This window comes from Anabrus simplex, chromosome 3 (assembly GCF_040414725.1).
Source record: "Anabrus simplex isolate iqAnaSimp1 chromosome 3, ASM4041472v1, whole genome shotgun sequence".
Lineage (NCBI taxonomy): Eukaryota > Metazoa > Arthropoda > Insecta > Orthoptera > Tettigoniidae > Anabrus > Anabrus simplex.
Window position 1 is genome coordinate 346,178,698 of NC_090267.1, and position 21,293 is coordinate 346,199,990.

The 21,293-nt window shown below is 37.6% G+C and overlaps 1 protein-coding gene across 1 annotated transcript in view; it reads left to right on the top strand.

Moving 5' to 3' along the window:
* The window catches only part of LOC136866805 (kinesin-like protein KIF20A), a 430,278-nt gene that overhangs the window by 291,338 nt on the left and 117,647 nt on the right, over positions 1-21,293 (top strand). The window contains exons 22-23 of the mRNA XM_068226714.1: positions 8,179-8,311; positions 17,462-17,626. Of these exons, the coding sequence (XP_068082815.1) occupies positions 8,179-8,311; positions 17,462-17,626 (298 nt within the window). The remainder of the gene's footprint in view (positions 1-8,178; positions 8,312-17,461; positions 17,627-21,293) is intronic.

Genomic DNA, 21,293 nt, shown 5'->3' on the forward strand with positions numbered 1-21,293 from the left:
TCTCACGAAAGGACGGCTATGGCATATTTATGGATCTTGGCGTTAATGCCCCGTCATTGCGATAATTAAAGCAAATACTGTAACCGGTACCATCTTAGCATCGCATTCGGGTGGTATTGTTTAGAGAATCTCGGAAAATCATACAGCAGAGAGTGGCCACAACAATTGCAAGGAGACACGGCACATTTCGATAGCTCTGCTTGAAGGCGGAACGAGTTTCGTCAAATGTTCGCACTTATAAAACGTCCATATTATGTCCAGGGTTAGATGTTTATATTTTTACATTTTTTCGATCGTACTTCCGAACAGGTTTTCGGCACTTTGCTCAGGGCACTGTACAGTAACTGGGCTTTCAGGCAAGAATCGAAACTGTTCCTTCCTAACACAAATTCAGTATTTTTTATATTATCGTACATGATTATGTTAGCGAGACCAGAACAGATGTTGCACCTTACATTAAAAGTCATGGGAGGTCTTGGTATTGCCTATTAACTGTTTAGGTCCTAATGTAAGACTGGGAATTTTACGTTTTTGTGTCAAAATACCAAAAACCGCAGTCGTTTTATTTGCGCGCGTTTTCCAGATGACCTCAAAGTCACGAATAACCGTAATTTCTGAAGTTTTGATGATATTTCTTTTATCTTTCCAATTTGATTGAATTTATGACGGGCAGAATTGAATATAATGCATTCGAGAACTTTTAAGAATAGATACATTCGAAACCATGTTTTCGAGTTCAACATAACCTTTAAAAGTCGATGAAGGCCTAATTTGCGCGGTACGAGATTTCCAGAAACTGACTACGAACAGTATACCCGTATACCGGAGACCAAATTACAATGAAAGATTAAGAAATGAAGGGATTTTGCCATCATTTTGGGTGCTTTTGTATCTAATGTGCTTCATTTTATTAGATGAGAGAATTAAAAACTACTTGTGGTCGATTGTCGTTTGGCTTGGCGTTCCTAGATTTTTCGAAGAGTTTGGCTAGCGTAATCAAAGTTGCTGAACTGAAAGAAGTTTTCACAGGAAACTGACGAAGATTCCCCTATAAAATTGAATATAAAGTATAAAGATTTTGAACTCGCATACCGGTAATTAATGCAGTTTCACGGTCTGACATGCCTGCCTCATTCATAGGGCCCGGGTTTGATTGCGACCAGGTCAGGCAATTTTACCTGGATATAAGTCTGGTTCCAGGTCCACTCAGCCTACGTGATTACCTTTAATTGTGGAGCTATCTAATGGTGAGATGGCGACCCCGATCTAGAGAGCCAGAAATATCGGCCGAGAGGATTTGTCGCACTGACCATCCGCAGCTCGTAATCTGCAGGCCTTCGGGCTGAGCAGCGGTCGCTAGGCAGGCAAAGTCCCACTGGGGCTGTAGTTTGGTTTGGTTTAGGAGTTTTTGTAAGATTATAAATATACATTTTTCATTTTTGTGATGTTTAGCCAAATTGTTGATGGTTTTCATTCATTCCCGGATTTTCCGTTTTCCCGTGTTGTACGTTTTATTTTCATGGTCCCTCGAAAAACTGAGAATCGAGGTTTCACTGTATCAGATTCGATCCCAATCACTCATGGATTGAAACGAGGCTGTGTGCTTGCTCCTACACTCTTTGCACTGTACATGGCTGCCACGCTGCATGAATCTTTTGCAAACAACTTAGGCTTAGAGATTATATTTAGTTTTGATGGAGGCCTATTCAATCTGGCAAGACTATGCCCACAAAGACGTAATCTGGTTACCCAGGTGACTGAACTGCAGTATGCCGTGACACCCCATATCCTGCTCTAACACCTTCAGAACTACAACAGTCTTTAAAACTGCATGTGATAGCTTTGGTCGTGCCATTAATGCAAAAAGAACGAAGGTACTTGCACAACTTGCCCCAGCACGTTTCACATCTTGGAAGCATCTTGTCTAAACGGTGTACCTGCAAACAAGACATTGGTAACAGAATTGGGGCTGCTCATGCAGCATTCGGACTGTTAATGCACAGAGTCTTCATGAATAACGACCTAAAACTGTATACCAAACTCATGGTGTACAAAGCTGTTGTCATATCCACTCTGCTGTATGGCTGTGAAACTTGGTCACTATCGCCGTGATATCAAAAAACTTGAGCGCTTCCACCAACTGAAAATGAGATTCATCTTGAATATTAAGTGGGAGGACTATGTGACCAGCACGGGAGTTCTCAACAAAGCGCAGCTAAATAGCACTGAGGCAACAATCATCGCTCATCAACTGAAATGGTTAGGCCACGTTCACCTCATGAGTGATACCAGGCTTCCCCGCCAAATTCTTTATGGTGAACTTTGCTCTGGCAGTAGACCTCATGGAGCCCCTCTTAAGCATTTTAAGGACCAGCGGAAACACATCATGAAGACAACTGGTATAGATATACAGACATAGGAAGAATGTGCTGTGGACCGTTCACTGTGGCGGAACACTACATCCACCGCTGTTGACTTGTTTCAAAGAGAACACCGCTGACATCAAGAGTTCAAGTGACAAACAAGAAATCTCCATTAATTACAACCCTATCCTCCTCCATTCAGTGTGATTTGCGTGGGCGTATGTTTTATACCAGGCTTGGTCTGTTTAGTCATCGCAAACACATCCATAAACTGAGTTGAACTGGTCAACATATGCAGGAAGAAGTTATATATACTCGGATCGAGTTACAGCCGACGACGGCAACGACAGTTCTGTAGAGTGTGTTCAAGATGGATCCCGCGCCTTTTGACCGAAAATCTGAAGTTGAGATGTTTGGAGGTCTATCAGAGGCTTACAGCATGGTTTGAGGAAGAAGGTGATGCATTTTTGAGTCGGATCATCACCTGCAACCAAACTTGGGTCCACCACTACACTCTTGAATCCAAAAAAGCCAGTAAGGAGTGGCGGAGGAAAGGAGAGACAGCACCAGTAAAAGCCAAAACTCTACTGTCAGCCGGCAAGGTTCTTGCAACCTTCTTTTTTTCTTCTTTTCCTTTTTTTTTTTTTTTTTTTTTTTTTTTTTTTTTTTTTTTTTTTTTTTTTTTTTTTTTTTTTTCGGTCGGTAAGGCATTGTGCTGATTGATTTTATGCATGAGCCACGCACAATCAATGCTGCCTACTACTGCGAGCTGTTGAACAAGGCGAGGGTTATATATCACTGCAAAAGGCGAGACCAACCGATTCGACAGGTCATCCTCCTCCACGACACTGCGCGACCCCATACTCCAGCTCTGTCTCCAAGCTGCGGGAAGTGCACTGGACTACAGTTGATCATCCTCCTTACAGCCTGGACTTATCGCCCTGCGATTTCCATTTGTTCAGACCGCTTAAAGAAACTCTAGGAGGGAAACGATTTGAAGATGACGAGAGTGTGGAAGACTTCTTGTGCAACTGGCTGATGACACGATGCTAAAAAGAGAAAAAATGTTCCACCTTTTCAATACAATAACACTGTTGCACGAATCAATGTAGCAACATATTTAATTTATTAAGAGACCGGTTTCGACATCTGTCCATGTCATCAGCCTACACAAAAATGGCAAGAAGTCAACACAATTGTAACACTTATGACACATTGATTCGTGCAACAGTGTTATGGTATTGAAAAGGTGGAACATTTTTTCTCTTTTTAGCATTGTAACTATTAGTTCAATACAGATCAGTGATGAAGTTTTTAACTTTAAATAACTGATGACACGACCCTTTTTTTTTACCATGAGGGCATCAAAAAGCTCTCCATACGCTGGGACAAATGCATTTCTAAAACAGGAAACCATGTGGAAAAATAAATTGCTTTGTGTTTTTTAATAAATTAATTTTAAATAAAAAAAGTAAATTCCTATTTATATTTGATCTTCCCCCCCCCCCCTCATATTATTTTAAATAATACTAAGGCCGCATTATATAAGCAATAGATGAAAAATTCAGTACGAACGTTCGGGTGTGGAGATAACCTCTCATAAAAGTATTACCGACATAGAAGTAACTTGGATATACTTACGGAAATGACACGAATAATATCCTGCGATGCTTCTTTATCATCAAAATAGAATCTCTTTTGCTAATAAAGTGATGACTTTGTTAGAGCTGTTACTTTAAAGTGAAATGGTATTTATTTTCATATGTTGACATCAGATGAAGCTCCTAGGCATATGGACACAAAAGGCACAATAAGCATGTCTCATGTCTTGTAAAGTATGGGTTGTTCCTTGCATTATATATTTGTAGGTAGGTAATGTTTAACTTATTAATCCTTCAACATGAAAGACTACTATGTTCAAAGGAGTTGTACATTTGGTGATGTTGATGACAATATTTACATTCTGCAATTTACAAGTTTCTTAGAACAGTATCAAAATATAAGTATGCAACAATTGGCTAGTTATAAATTTGTATACATAGTGGCATATTTTATTTAGTTCAATGTCCTGCTGTCTTTACTGTACATTTTGTGGTAATCTGTTGTAGTTCAACAATAATAAAGGTGTTTTAATTTGTTCCACCTATTCAATACTTATATTTTCACTTATAGTGGTTACATAAATAGATTCTTAGTTACATGGGACATGTTTCGCCCTCGATTAAGGGCATCTTCAGCCTAAACACAATCATCAACAATACAACTAAATTAAAAGTGGAAGTTAAAAGTTTAGTCAGTTATTAAAATTCGGAACATAAAAATGTCAAAAGTGATACAATATGTAAAGATGCTAATGGAAAACTGTCTTATGATTAAACTATAATCTTGTTGGAGACTAAAACTTCTTCTATTAAAATTCTAATTACAAAACAATTTATATAAAATATTAGTGGAAAACCAAAGTGGTAATAATATAAAGCCAACGACATGAGGGCGTGACACAAGCATAAACTTGATTGTCATGAATACAATATTTCCAAGGCCATTGATGAAATTCGTCAGGAAAGACAGAAGCATCTGTTGAAAAATTGTAAGTTCTGTCTGTAAATTCTGTCTTACTTGCTGACGAATTTCATCAGCAGCCTTGGAAAGATTGTATTCATGACAATCAAGTTTATGCTTGTGTTCACGCCCTCATGTCGTTGGCTTTATATTATTACCACTTTGGCTTTCCACTAATATTTTATATGAACTGTTTTTAATTAGAATTTTAATAGAAGAAGTTTTAGTCTCCGACAAGATTATAGTTTAATCATAAGACAGTTTTCCATTAGCATCTTTACATATTGTATCACTTTTGACATTTTTATGTTCCGAATTTTAATAACTGACTAAACTTTTAACTTCCACTTTTAATTTAGTTGTATTGTTGATGATTGTGTTTAGGCTGAAGATGCCCTTAATTGAGGGCGAAACATGTCCCATGTAACTAAGAATCTATTTATGTAACCACTATAAGTGAAAATATAAGTATTGAATAGGTGGAACAAATTAAAACACCTTTATTATTGTTGAACTGTAAAATTTTCAATACGGACCTAAAATGAGGTTTATAATATGTAATCTGTTGTAGTGTAGAAAACTGCAAAATCACAATACCTATTGCTGTTACTAACATGTGTTATTTTTCAGAAGGCTTGATGCCAGTATGTTAACAATGCGAGTACCAGAAAAATTACCTGGTTCGTAGCTGTGACTGCTGGCTCCTAAATTTTAAAATATTTGTCATGGCCTGGCATACCCTATTTAAGTGCCTGTTTTGGTTGGGAACAACTTATTTTAATTATAAATAATATTTCTGTTGTTTTGCAGGCAGTTGGTGATGCCAACTGTGAAGTATTGTTTATTGAAATGGGAGCATATACAAAACAGAGTGATAGTGGAACTTTCTGGTGCTCGGTAACTTAGATTAATAAAAAACATCCCTGCTGAAGAATTTCTCCTAAATTCGAATATGAAAATGCCTTATGTCTGCATTGGTAATTAGGCATATCTTTTGTTAAATCTTTTGAAGCCATATGCTCCCAAACATCTAGCCTTAGAGAAGGAGCTATTTAGTAAGAAACTGTTTGTGTCACAAAACATGGTGGATGCAACTTTGCAATACTATCTGCAAAATGAGAATATTACCCCAAGCAGCAGAAACGTCCTGGAACTGCAAAAGTTTTGTTAAAGCTTTGATTTCTCCATAATACAGTAATTGATAGAGAGATTAAACAAATGACATTGCACAGATCACATCCTCCTGTGCAATGTCAATGAGTTGGAATGTTTAGAGGACTCGTCGTTCAGCTCACTCATTTATTCTTATCTGTATGTAAACCTTACAATAATCAGGTGCTATTTTCATGAATATAGAGTACTTTTGTAGACATTTAACAGTTTCTGTGTTCGGCCATTATCACCAAGACCACTTACGTAAGTCATTAATTATTCTATTATTTTGAAAATCTTGATTCATCAATTGTAGAAAATATGTGGTGTAATGGGTTATATCATTACAGCTGATAATTAAATTATATTTTTAATTTACAACTTCACTCACTTTCTCGTTGCACATTTCCTTAATTTCATGCATGAGTAAACAGAATTAAATAAGTGCAAGTCAATATAGATAACCATTTATCATTGTTACCTGTGGCACTACATGGGTCTGCAGCCTCTTTTCAATATTTATCTAGAACGCATCTGTTATGATGTGATCTGTGACGCTAATTCCATATAGCAGTTTTGCGGAAAGTTTTGCTTATCAATAGCTTCTTTTCCACGGGCGGCATTGTGTGGAAGTGAAACATGGACAATAACTAGCTCTGAAAGAAAGAGAATAGTAGTTTTTGAAATGTGGTGTTACAGGAGAATGCTGAAGGTTAGATGGATAGATTGAATCAGGAATGGATACTGAATCAAATTGGTGAGAGTTCGATCGATTTGGCTAAATTTGACAAGAAGAAGAGATAGAATGATAGGATACATCTTAAGAAACCAAACACTTTTTTAGTTGGTTTTTGAGTGTATTGTAGGCAGTAAGAACAGTATGAATATGACAAGCAGGTTGGAGTAGATGTAAGATGCAGCAGTTACGTGAAATGAAAAGGTTAGCACAGGATAGGGTGGCAGAGCTGCATCAAACCAGTCTATGGACTTATGACTCACACATCATCATCATCATCATCACCACCACCTACGTGTACAGTGTTCTAACAGAAAATGACTATCGGTACGACAGCAATGTATCGTTGCATAGAGGGGACGACGAAGTGACCTTGTGACAACCAATCACCATGCTAGTTCCGGGCAGCTGCATCCTGCATCATTGTAACACCAAGTTGAATATGTTGTTCGTCAAACTTCGCTCCCTGGAAGTATTGCCCCATGGAAAGGAAACTACTTCATTGTTTCTAAGTTTGTCTGTTAGGTCATCAGCCCAGAGGCTGGTTGGATTCTCATATAGCACCACCAAAGGCTATGCAGTTATAGGAAATCTACAAAAACCAATGGCAGTACCTAAATGAGGCGTATTAGGCAAGACGGGGAGTGATGTAGTTTGCCATTGCTTTCCTCACTGGGCCAGGCAGTGCCATTGTAGCACGACTGACCCTATGAGCAACACCTTTCGTAACACTGAGACGCACTGGTTGTGCTCTGAATGTCATTACTCAGCACGACCCACACCCCAGCAGCTTCCATATTGTCACAGCCATGGGTGAGACTGGGACTTCAGTGGAAGCTACACTTTGCTCTGGCCTGTGCCAAGAGATGGATGCAAAAGTACTGCATCCATCAAGAAATGACAGCAGGCAAGTTTCTAAGTTTATACATGGAAAAGAAACATTGTAACTGTTTCTAAGTTTCTTTTTGTGGTATGATTGTGGTAACATATGTTTTCTTTTTCAGGTACAGTTTCTAATTGTATTTATTCAAAATTAGTTTTGGCAGACTGAAGAAACTAACTGTTATAACATTCAAATGTTGTGTATTTTGATGGTCTTTCTAGGTTTTTGTTGCTGATTACTGTTTGCAAATTGTTTTCTCACTAAGACTTTAATTTATGTGTTAATTCAAGATCCTTGTGGTTATATGCCGTTGAGTGTGCTTACGTTCTTCTCAAAGTATATAGTAGTAGCTGTAGAATTTTTTGGTTATTAGTTAATTTGATTTTCAGTACAGTGCAATCGAATTCACAGAACTTGTAGGCATATTACTTCTGAAATGGTTATAAAAACTTGTCTGAAGTGTTGTGCTTTCCATGTTTCAGGTACCTCTGTGCTGAAAATGAGAAGTTAATTAATAAAGTGGCCTCCCTCTCTCGAGAATTAGAAAGAAAAGATATGGAGTGTCAGAGACTGGATGAAAACAATCAAATTCTTGAGGGAATGTTGAAAAATCAAGTAAGCATCTCAACCTCTTGATAAATATCACTTTATGCTCTGTTAATTATTGGGTAGACAGTTGTGCACTAAATTACAGCATACGGCCCCAGTTAGAACACTGTGGTGAAAAAGACTATTACAGTGGAGCGTCAATTAGCCATTCCTGGAAACTACGTTTTTCCAGATTATTAGTTCAAATCACGTGGTCCCGTGCTAGTTGTAAATATCTCATATTATCTGTTCCTGAAAGAAATTATTTCCTGTATCAGCTGTCCAGAAATTTCAGTCCCATCAGCGTTAAGTCCTCAGTCAAGATTTTTTCGAGAAACAGTTTTTCATGAAAGGTTAGCTCCGGCATTCCTGTGGATCTTGAAGTTAACGTCCCGTCATTGCAATAATTGGAGCAAGTACTGTGTTGGAAAAGCGATAGGTGGTGAGCTTGCATAAAGGACCACCTTAGCTTCGCATTCGGCTGATATTGTTTAGAGAATCTTCGTAAATCATAAAGTAGAGAGCGGCCACAATTGGAAGGAGACAGAGCGCATTTTGACAACTCTTCTTGAAGAAGGAATGAGTTTAGTCAATTGTTCGTACTTGTATATCATCTACATTATGTCCCAGGTTAGATGTTTACTTTTTTTTATTTTATCGGCGAACAGGTTTTTGGCACTTCCCTCATGACACTATGCAGTCACTGGGCTTTCATACAGGAATCAAAATTGCTCCTTCTTAACACGAATTTAGTATTTTAATATGATCAGATACGATTATGTTCCCGAGGCCAGAACAGATGTTGTAGTTTACATACATAAAGCCATTGGAGGTCTTGGGTTTGCCTGTTATTGTTTTGGTCCTAATATAAGATAGGGAATTCTACATTTATGTGTTAAAATATCCTTATATAAATGCTATAATTTTATATGAGCTGCGTAACGTTCCAAAAGTTTGTATCATTTCCCACTCGTACTGTGCAGCGAACACACTTTCCAACTGAGCTCAGGGTCAGGAATAACCAAAATATCTGGAGTTCTGATGAATTTTCTTCTTTCCAATTTGCTTGTGATTATTGACAGGCAGAATTGAATATAATGCATTCGAGAACTTTTGAGAATCGATACTTTTATTGAAAACCATATTCTTGAGTTCAACATAATCTTCAAAAATCGATGTAGGCCTAATTTACGCAGCACAAGATTTCCAGAAACTTACTACAAATAGGTTTTTGCTTTATGTCTCGCAGACACAGCTAGGTCTTATGGTGACGATGGGATAGGAAGCGGCTGTAGCCTTCACTAAGGTACAGCCCCAGCATTTGCCTGGTGTGAAAATGAGAAGCCACGGAAAACCATCCTCAGGGCTGCCAACAGTGCGGTTCAACCCTCTATCTCCCGGATGCAAGCTCACAGCTGTGTCCCTAACTGCACAGCCAACTCGCGCGGCTCACACAAATAGTATACCGGTGGCCATATTACAATGAATGATTTTTGAAAAAGGCAATTTTGCCATCATATTGGGCGCTTTTGTATCTAATGTGCTTTAAATTAGATTAGAGAATTAGAGAATTGATTGTTCGTTTAGCGTTATTACATTTTTCGATGATTTCAGCTGAAAAGTTGCTGGCCTGATGAAGTTTACGCGGTAAAGCTGGGCGTGAAGTATCAAGATTTTTAACTCTGGTAATTAAACTGGCCTCTCGGCCTTCTTGCCTACCTCTCACTCGAGACCCTGCGTTCTATTCTGGGCCAGGTCAGGCATTTTTACCTGGATATGAGGGAAAACCATTCATGGATGTAACAACACTACCAGATGAGGCATTTAATGGCGAGCACAGAGTATTGGTAGCAAAATAGTAAATAGGTAAAGTTGTGAGAGTAAAAGAAATAAGACAGAAGAAAATAAAAGTATGGAAATTAAAAGATAAAATTAAACGAGATATTTCGGGAGAAATTAAAACAGCATGGACCAGATTTAAAAACACATTTGTAAGCTATGCAGAGAAGATTTGTGGCAGAACTTCCATGAGAGTGAAGGAAAAGGAGACACCGTGGTGGAATGAAAAAGTGAAGGAGGTTGTTAAATAAATAAATAAATAAAAGAAGGAAACATGGCAAGAATGGAATAGAGATAGGAAAGAAGAAAGGAAGACTAAGTATCAGGAGATTAAAAGTAAGTGCAAAAAAGTGGTAAATGAGGAAAAGAAAAAAGTTTGGAGAGATTCACACAAGAGTTGGAAAAGGATGTAAATGGTGGAAAAGGGATGTTGTATGGATTGATAAAAAGAGAAAAGAAAAAAATCTGCACAAAACAATGAAGGGAGTGGAAATGTAATAAACAGACCCAGAGGAGATAAAGAATAGGTAGGAAGATTATTTTGATAAACTCCTGATTGTGAGAAATGAAGCGGAAGAGGGTGTAGTGATTAATGAGGATGATCTGTAAAGGGGAGTGAAATTCCAATGGCAGAGGTGGAAATAGATGTTAATCAAATTAAAACAGGAAAAGCAGCAGGGATAGATGAAATATGTGTGGAAATGATAAAAGCAACATGATCTGTTGGTCTACTTTGGTTTGGTAGGTTGCTAAGATATGTACGGAGGAAAAAGCAAGTATCTGATGATTGGTGTAAATAATACCAGTGATGTTACAATTGTCGAGGAATTACACTGTTGTCACAAGTAGCCTACATATTGGAGAGAATAAAAGAAAGGAAGATGAGAGAAATGGTGGAAAGAAATTTAGGAGAGCAGTATAGATTTTGACCAGGTAAGTCAAAGATAAATAGACCTTATATTTCCAATGAGATTACTGATGGAAAAGATCTGGTGGTGGTATTCCTTGATCTAGAGGAGACATGCAATAGTGTTGATAGAGAAAAGGTGTAGGGAAACCCTGGAAAGACAGGGATGTGGAAGGCAATCAAGGAAACTAGTGAAAGCAATATATAAGTATTGTTCCAGTTGTGTCCAGACTCCAGTGAAGAGAACAGATTGGTTTAGAAACCAAACTGGAATAAGACAGGGAGGTGTATGATCTCCATTTACATTTATAATGGTTATGGATGAAATTTTAAAGGAAACAAAGGCAAGATACGGAGGGGATATGAAAATACTGTTTGCAGATGATGTAGTAATCTGGGGAGTCAACAATACAGAAGTGCAAATCCAGCTAGAGGCTTTGAATGACGATATTGAGAAATATGGTATGAAAATCAGTGTGGAGAAGAGTAAAACAGTAACGGTGACAAGAGGAGAAAAAGAAGAAAGAGGAATGGTTAGTATCAGGCGACAAAACCTGGAGGTTGTTCAATACTTCAAGTACTTGGGACGTGAAATAATGCAAGATGCAAGATTGGATCAGCAGATCAGCAGAAGGGTACAAGCAGGAAATACGTTCTACCAAAATGTAGGGAAGCTGGTGTGGAACAGAGAATTTCCAATGAAATATAAAGAGATAAAGTACAAGATGTACTATACCCCTATATTAACATATGCATCAGAGACTTGGACTTTGACAGCAAAATTAAGTTGTTGAGTTCAGAAAAGAGATAGAGGTAGCAAAGCAGAGTGATAGGATGGAGAAGAATAAATTGAGATGGTTTGGACATGTTATGACGATGGACTCTGGCAAGAAAAAGACTGGAATGGAATAAAATTACCGAAGAGGAGTGGTCGAAGAAGAGGCAACGTTAGAGAAGTGCCATCAACACCCCAACCTGGCAGGAGCTGGACAAAAGGAAAGCAAAAATGATGACTGGTTCAAAGTCCACTCAGCCTACATGATTACTGTTAATTGAAAAGCTATCTAATGGTGAGATGGTGACCCCAGTCTAGAGAGACAGGAATAACAGGAGGCTTTTGGGGCTGAGAAGTGGTCAGTTGGTAGGCCAAGGCCTTTTGGGGCTGTAGTTTGGTCTAGGAGTGTTTGTAAGATTATAATTATGTGTATTTCATTTTTATGGTGTTTAGGCAAATTGTTGATGGTTTTAATTTGTTCCCGGATTTTCCATTTTCCCATATTGTATATTGAGGTGGGGGTTTTTTTTCATGGTCCCTCCTAAAACTGAGAATCTTGGTTCCACTATAATAGTTTCTTTTCACTCTGTTAATACTCCACATGTCCTTTATTCCTAGACATAAATCCTATATTTAATATTATCTTTCATTTTTGTACTTTTATCACAAATATCTCCTATATCTTACAGGGACCACTATTATAGTCTAGTACCATAAAATGGGGTAAAACTGATCATGTTTCGTAAAACCAATTTTCACATATCTGTAAATTTCCTGCATTTCTACACAACGCAAATCCACGCGTACACACTCGTTGGGACATTTGTAGCATGCGCTTCCAGTTCAGCAATGCTGGAACAAGAAGTGGCTCATGTGTGCCATTAACAAACTGACAGAAGCATTATTATTATTCATATAACGGTTCCACTTGAACTACTAAGGTTGAAAACGAAACATAGGGGGCACAGTTAACTAGTGTTTTAGCTGTTAATCTTTATCATAGCACATAAGTAGGATTATTATATTACAAAATTATATTTGAAAGTTGGCCTTTCCAAGAGATACGAGTCAAAATGTAAACACTTCATTTTTAGGGTAAAACCGATCATGCTACCGAGGAACAAGACGTACAATCCAGTAAGCCTGGAATCCATTTGGGCAGCCTCTGAGAAATATGGACATATGGAAATATGGAGTGTCTGTTGAAATGTGGAAAAGGAGTTCAAATTGTAAAAGTCGAAACGGAGGACCATTAGGCATGGTAGATGTATTTACTGGCGTGTCTGCGTTCCAAGTGGAGTAGTAGAAGAAAATGGTTCTGCTTAACTTGAACCTTTTCCTTCCAGCTCTCAAAAGGTCGTGATCATTTCATTAAAATTATCTTTAGTTCGATAATGTTAGTTGTAGTTTTAGTACCGTAGTTATGCCACTTCAGATGTCTAAATCTGTACCAAATTTGTAAGAAATGTCATGTTGAATAAAAGAGAAGAGAGAGATTATATTTTACGGAAGATGTATAAAAAAGGAAAAGCTCCATATTTTATTAATTGGTGCCGAAGTAGAATATTAGGATTATCGTAATACTGATTTGGTTTAGAAATAAAAGCATGAACATTATTTAGGCATAATATATGATTCATCAGTTTTATGCCACATACAGATAAAACCAATCAAAATTCAAAACCTCATAATTTTAAGGTGCTAAGTATTTCCAACGTACACAGTTGAAAAGACAAAAGATTGAACCCTTAAAAACATTTTATTTTTATTGAAATTCAGATAAAGTATATTTTACATTAGAAACATTGAAAATTGATTGGTTTTACCCCACTTTACTGTAGTTACCATGTACAGTAGAAGTCCGCTATAGCAAGTACGGCACATAACGGGAACCAATACTTATGCACCCAGCCGTTATATTCTATGCAATCGATCATTGTATCGTTTCCTCGCTATGTCCACTACAAGCTCTCCCGTCGACATTTGAAGGCAATATCGGAGTCGATTAGTAATACCCGTCGACTGCTGTTCCGTAAAGAAAAATGCAAATGAAATGGAACATCTTTTCGTAATAAGTGCGCAATTAACGTGTCGGATAGCAGTTGTTTACTCGTTAAAAAAAGGCTGATGTAAATGATTGCTTAATTTTAATACTAAATACTGCAGTTAACACATTGGAGACGCCGCTCGTAGAAACTACGGGCACGCTAATTCATTGTTGCTGAATCTACGGGCACAATTTCACTGTAGCAAAAAAAAAATTGTAGCTGCCGTTTCAGCGAGCTGTGACTACACTAGGATACTGTTGAATGCTTCTATAAGCATAAAATATACTAGTTATGAGCAAAAGTCGAGAGCTCTTCTTTCAAGGCATTGATAACACAGCCACGTTCCTACATAACATAAGGCCGCGTCATCGTTGACTCTCAGCTGTGAAATGGGCGGGAAAGTACGTATGGTACATGCAGACAGGAAGAGCGCGTGTTCGAGAGGCAGGCTTGTTTGTGTAATTCTTGTGAACATTTAGCATGTCTAATTCAAGTGTACAAAATTTCGACAACAAATCCATAATGGATGTTCTTATGGAAGGCATGACTTCTGAAAATGAGGATGAGGATAACAATTACACACTAAGTAAACATGATGATTCTGGCGCTTCAGGCTAGTAAATGTAGAAAATGAGCTAATTTAAAATTGGTGTAAAGTTTAACGTAGTTTTATATCGCTTCCTTGAAGTGGGTTTTGTAATACTGTTTCATACCGCTTCCTAAAAATGTGGGCGTCTCCATTGTACCTGCAGCGACTCGATGCAACCCCGTTGTCAAACAAAGAACCGTGGGAATGCAAATTCCTGGTTGTAAACAAGGATACCGGTGCTAATTGACCAATTAGGTTAAAATCTGTATTAGTGTGTTTCAGTAGATGTGCCCACAAAGTCAAATTTCGAAATATTAACCAAACTGGCATCCATAGCTGCACCAGATATTTTTTCGTTTGTAAAATGTATTATTTTCATAAATTTATATTTAAAAATTGCTGCACTATTATGATAATTAAAACTCATTTTTTTTGTAGAGGAAAGTGTGAGCTTTCTATGCATTCCAAAAGTTGTTATAATCATGGCTTACCCTAGCATTGAAAAATTTGCAAACACCATTCAAAATCCTGTGATTTCTGGAGGGTAGCACATTCAAATATGGCCATCTCCAATGTGTTAAATAAGAATGTGATACATCTCAAGATATTGCAGAGTGAATAATTGATTTCAGAGGTTAATTTATATTTTCTTGCATCGGGTTAAATTTCAGAAAGGCAATTATCATGTAAATTTATCGCGAGAAGGTTATCACTTTTCCACTGGCACTTGATATATATGTTTTCATGGTACATACGCAGTTAAGTTAGGTTAGCTGGCGCTGTTTGAATAAGAAAGTTGAAGCGTTTGCCACAAAATGCAACCTTCGGTGTAGTTTTCTCGCTATGTGCACTTGTGAGCTTTCTCGTCGACATTCAAAGGCGATGTCAGAGTCAATAATACCCGTTGTCAACTGCCATTCCGTAACGAAAATTGGAAATGAAAGAGCACAACATGTTTTCGTAATAAATACGTAAATAACGTGGTCAATAGCAGTTTCGATCTCGTTAGAAATAAAGTCTAAGTAAACAATCGCTTAATCTTAATACTGTACACCAAAATTAAGTATGAATGGAATACACCTTAAGATATGCAGAGCACATCACTGATTTCAGAGGTTAGTTAATGTTTTCTCGCATCTGGTTAAATTTCGGAGAGGCTATTCCCATGTTAATTTATAGTGACATGTTATCAATTCTCTACTGATGCTTGGAATATGTTTTTATGATACATATAGTACAGTCAAGTTAAGTTAGGTGACGCTGTTTGAATAAGAAAACAAACATTTGCCATAAAATGCCATTGATCATCGAACAGAATAGTTTTCTTCCTATGTACACTTGCGAGCTCTCTCATCAACATTCAAAAGCGATGTCAGAGTCGATTAGTAATACCCGTTGACCGCTGTTTTCTATAAGGGAAATTAAAAATGAAAGAGATAACACGTTTTCGTAATAAATGTGTAAATGACGTGCCCAATAGCAGTTCTTAACTCATTAGAAATAAAGGCTGGAAGCAAACGATTGCTTAATTTTAATGTTATATGCTGAACTTAAGTAAGAGTGTGATTCATCTCGAGATATGACAGAGTATATCACTGATTTCAGATGATAATTTATATTTTCTTACGTCTAGTTAAAATTTGGAATATTCCCATGTAAATTTGTAGCAAGATGGTCATAATTTTTCTACGTGCGCCTGAAATGTTTTCATGATGCATGTACGGTTAGGTTAGGTGTGTCTGTTTGAAGGAGAAAACTGCAATGTTTGCCACAGAGGTCTCTGGAGTGATACTGTAATTTTTTCAGAATGAAATTAAACATATACTTGCACGTAGTATCGGATTTCTAAAAATAATAAACGAGTAAGTCATAGTGTAGATATCATCCGTGAAAACGCAAGTTTTGAATAAACTGATTGTCGTTTCATACCAATTTTAATGTGTGTAGTTTTCCCTCAGACTTTTACGAAAAATCGGATGTAAGGACAATCCGTTATAACAAGTACATTTTTCGCTGTTATGAAGTCTCGCTATAACAGACTTCTACTGTATAACTGCTATTCAGGTGGCCTTGATTTAATTCTGGGCTTTTCTGAAGTAGCAGTCCAGGTATGATGATCTGACTCAGTATGATATGGACAATTAAAAAATTGTATCTACTTTGTAAGATAGCAGCTCTGTCACAGAAGTTTATATTTATGATAGAATTAGCTGTAATCACATAACACCCAGTATTCTCATAAATAATGCAGTCACCAAACCTTGACCTCATTGAAGGCGCTTGTTCCATGAATTTTTCTAATATAAAGAGACAAGAACATGTAAAGGAATGCAAAATAGCATGAGCAAAATGACAAGGAAAGCACAAAAAGACTATTTCCACATCTTCATACACTGCTGCCTTCAAATAGACTGGCTCCCTTTTCATTTATCACATTTGTTCTCAGCCCCAGCTGGCTTAGTTTCTGCTCCTCATCTTCTTCAGGGTGGAGGGCTTCAACAGTCACCCAGAAGCCATCTTAATAGATCTTAAGTCTTGATGCAAAAAGTGTAGGATAAGGAGAAAGCCCAGGTAAACACAGGAAAAGGAAAGGGAAATTGGATAAAGGGGCATACAGGTGGTAAAAGACTAGGAACACAGAAAACAGACACACACACAGGGAGAAATGGATCCCAACAGGATATTACTGTATATTGTACCATAAATTTTAGTGTATCTCTAGGGAAAGAAATGTATTTTGTTATTCCCTTCGTGCCATTGCTGCTTCGTATTATAAGAATCTCTGTCATTATCAACATCCTAGCAGCATGAATTGTACAGAGATAGTGCAAACACATCTTATGTGCATTTGGCCACTGCTGGTTTTCTTTTTTTCAGGTGTGACATGTGGCTTCTTATTCTAAAATTTTCTTGTGAGCTATCCTGATCAGTAGAATTATGCATGGGTATATCATGCGTGTTAAAAGTAAATCTGTGTTGAAGGTAAATATTCTCTTAAAGCTTGTTCTTTTCCCTTCAGGAGGCAGAAATGGAAAGCTTTAAGACCAATCGGGACACACAGTTCAAAAGCTATGATGACATGTTAAAGCAGAAGCAAGAAGAAATTGAAATGCATAAACGGGAAGTTCAGCGTTACCAAGAGATTTTTGTGAAGAATCCAACTCCCAATAAGACTGAATATCTTGTGAGTCATTCTATTTTGTATTCAGCTGGAGTGTTAGGATAAGAAGAAAAGCATCTCGTACCGCCCAAATTAAATTTATGGTACGGGTTAATGACATGAGTGTTAGCCCTCTTAAAATAGAAACAACACACTTACAATGTGTATAGTATCGTCGTGCTTGGTGAATAGGGACAGTGCTGTAATAAATTCAAGGGGGTCATTTATTTTAGAACTAAAATACCTGTTAACTGTGGTGATTGAATGTGCTTATATTTCTGTCTGTTGGCATTGTGTTGATGTGTTATTTGCAGAGAGGTTAAGCCCAGCAACGTCACTACGGTGGCCATGGTTCAAAATGTGATTGATCCTTACAAGATTTTCTTCAAAGTTGTTTCCAGTGGCTCAGATTCAATGTAAAACCATGACGAATATAAGAACCAAGTGTGATGACTCATCGAGTTCAGGCGCGCCCCGCCAGGCAGCGCTAGAGTTTGGTAGCTCCACAATACCTATCAGCTGGTCTTAGGAATGGTGACACAGGAAACGTATTACTCCGTAACTGATCAGTATATACACTGTCTTTTATTTTAAAAAATGAGAGATTACAATTAAAATACCACGGCAGAGAACAATGGAAAAATATCATACACGGAAATAAGAGCTACGACTTTCATCACATGTTGCGAAAAGCACAAGGTACTCGAGTGTATATATACATAAATGACAAAACTCCCAACATATTAAAAAAACACCCATGAACTATTTAATACTCTACTTACAATCTCAGTTTGTCGGTTACTGGACTTTCGAAAGCTTGCGTGAAGATTTGGCGGATGTTCGAGATTGTAAATCTCACCGGATTTCTTTCATTCTGAAGAAAAATCGGCACTTCAGATAATGATAAACAAGGCTGGGGAATATATTCATACCATGTTGAAGACAACAGCCAGCACCTGAAGGAACAACTGAAATTTTGTCTATAGAATCGATAAAATCAAAAAATATTTCGCTCCACATCGATTTTGAGTTCAGTTTTTCACTAAATACTTCCTCGGCCTAGAAAAGAATGTCACATATACTTTTCGAAGGGCGTGTTAAAAACACTTCATTATTGCTTGAACCGTAGTCTTTTATTTCGGAGAGAACTGAAAATGTACTATGATTATTATCACGTAGAGAATAGGCACAGGGCGAACACTTAATAAATTTAGAAGAGTGCTTAACAACATACCCAGCCAAATGGTTCACTAAAGAGTTTCGAACTGTGTATTTCTAACCTGCTTCTCCAATAAATTAATTCTCGATTTTGCTGAGTTTAGACTGGATCTAGCTCGAATTAAATTTCGATTAGCATTTTTAGGCGCCTTTTGAGCGATAATATTGTCTTTTCGGCATGAGAAAGCACACTAGAATAACCCAAATTTTGATCAACATTAGACTGACCTTTTAATTCTCTATTTGCTGCTACACTCCCGTCTTTCTTCTTCTCCTAGTGGTGTCTAGATTCCTTTTTCTTGTTGGGAGTTTCATGGGACTTAATCTCACTTGAAAGGTATTTCGGCAAATTAGGGAAAATATGAGGCACTGCTCCTGGACGTAATTTCTATCTCTCACGAGACATAACCACTTTTTCACCATTCACTATAAAGTTATCTGATTTTACTGTCAAATCATCAGAGAAATGAATTTGACAAATTCTACTATTACGCGTTAACACAGTATCCTTTCGTGGAAAAGCTCTGACCCATTTTTCAAATTTATTTCTATCCTTCGGTGGTGAAAATAATTGTATACCATTAACTACTCTACCATAGCCTGACTTACAGCCAGGCACAAAACAGTACGGCATGTTGAACTATTAATTTAATCAGGCCACATTACACACGTGCTTTAAGTGCACAACACACAATGAACTGAGTTTAGGAACTGAAAGCAAAGGAAATTCAACTTGTTGACTTGAAATATCTCGTACGATAACATCTCCCGCACTTTTCCAACACATGGTTTGCCGGTCTATTGAAGTACGTGTTGGACACCGACGTTTGCAGTGCTCGCAGTGGCGGGTCCACAAACTACCACGCTATAACAGTTGAGTCATCACACTTGGTTCTTATATTCGTCATGGTAAAACTATAAATCTATAAGTCTCATTATTACATTCTCCGTTAGCACGTTTTCTCACTAAACATCCAACAATCCAGAATGCCCCATCATGTCCAGCCAAGGTTCCTTCAGGAAACCCACTTCATCATCGGTTGATAAACATCTTCAGCCATTCATATGTCTCCTAAACTCTTACACGCATAATTTTCTAGATCGTTTCGCCACTCTTCCCAGACCCTTCCTTGCGAACTGCCTCTGGTTTCTATGGAAGGCACTTACTTCAGGACAATTCCAGATGTAGCACACTGACAGATTAGAACACTAATAATATTTATGTATAATTGTTATTAAGGATACTAAAATTAAAACTTATAATTATTCCTTACAAAGTAATAGGCTTAAATACATCCATCATCGTTTTCATTTCCTCTTGTCCAGCTCCTGGCATGTCAGGGTGTTGATGGCACTTCTCCAATGTTGCCTCTCCTTTCACCACTCCTCTTCAGTAATTGTAATCCAGTCCTGTCTTCTGTTCCTTTATACTGTTCTTGACAGAGTCCATCCATCTTACTCTGGGCCACCCTCTTGCTCTCTCTCCTTCTATCTTAGCCTCCAACACTTGTTTTGGAATCCTTCCCTCCTCCGCCCTCATAACATGTCCATATCATCTCAATTTATTTTTCTCCATCCTATCACATGGTTTTTCTACTCCTATGCCTTTCCTGACCTCAACATTTGTCACTCTGTCTCTCCTTGTCTTTCCTACCATACTCCTCAAGAACTTCATCTCACTGGCCTGAATTTTACTCAGATTTCTTGCTGTCGAAGTCCAAGTCTCTGATGCGTATGTTTATATAGGGGTATAGTACAAGCTGTAAATTATCTCTTTACATTTCATAGGAATTTCTCTTTTCCACACCAAGTTCCTCACATTCTGGTAGAACATATTTCCCGTTTGTACTCTTGTGCTAATCTCCTAATCCAACCTTGCATCTTGTATTATTTCTCGTCCCAAATATTTGACGTATTCAACAACCTCGAGGTTTTGGCCCCTGATACTAATCGTTCCTTTTCCTTCTCATTTTCTTCTTGTCATCACCACTGTTTTGCTCTTCTCTACACTGATTTTCATACCATATTTCTCAGTATTGGCATTTAAAGCCTCTAGTTGGATTTGCACTTCTGTATTGTTGACTCCCCAGATCACAGTCATCTGCAAACAACAGTATTTTCATATCCCCTTCATATTTTGCCTTTGTTTCCTTTAGAATTTCATCCATAACCATTATAAACATACTGTAAGTGATAACTATGTACTTCCCTGTGTTAGTCCAGTTTGGTTTCTAAACCAGTCAGTTCTTCCCACTGGAGTCGTGAAACAAAACTGGAACAATTCGTATACATTGTTTTCTCTAGTTCCCTTGATTGTCTTTCACATCCTTTTCTTTCCAGGGTTTCCCACATCTTTTCTCTATTAACACTATTGTATGCCTTCTCTAAATTAAGGAATACCATCGCCAGATCTTTTCCGTATTCCCCGTTTTTCCATCGGTAATCTCATCGTAAATGTTGGGTCTCTCGTTGA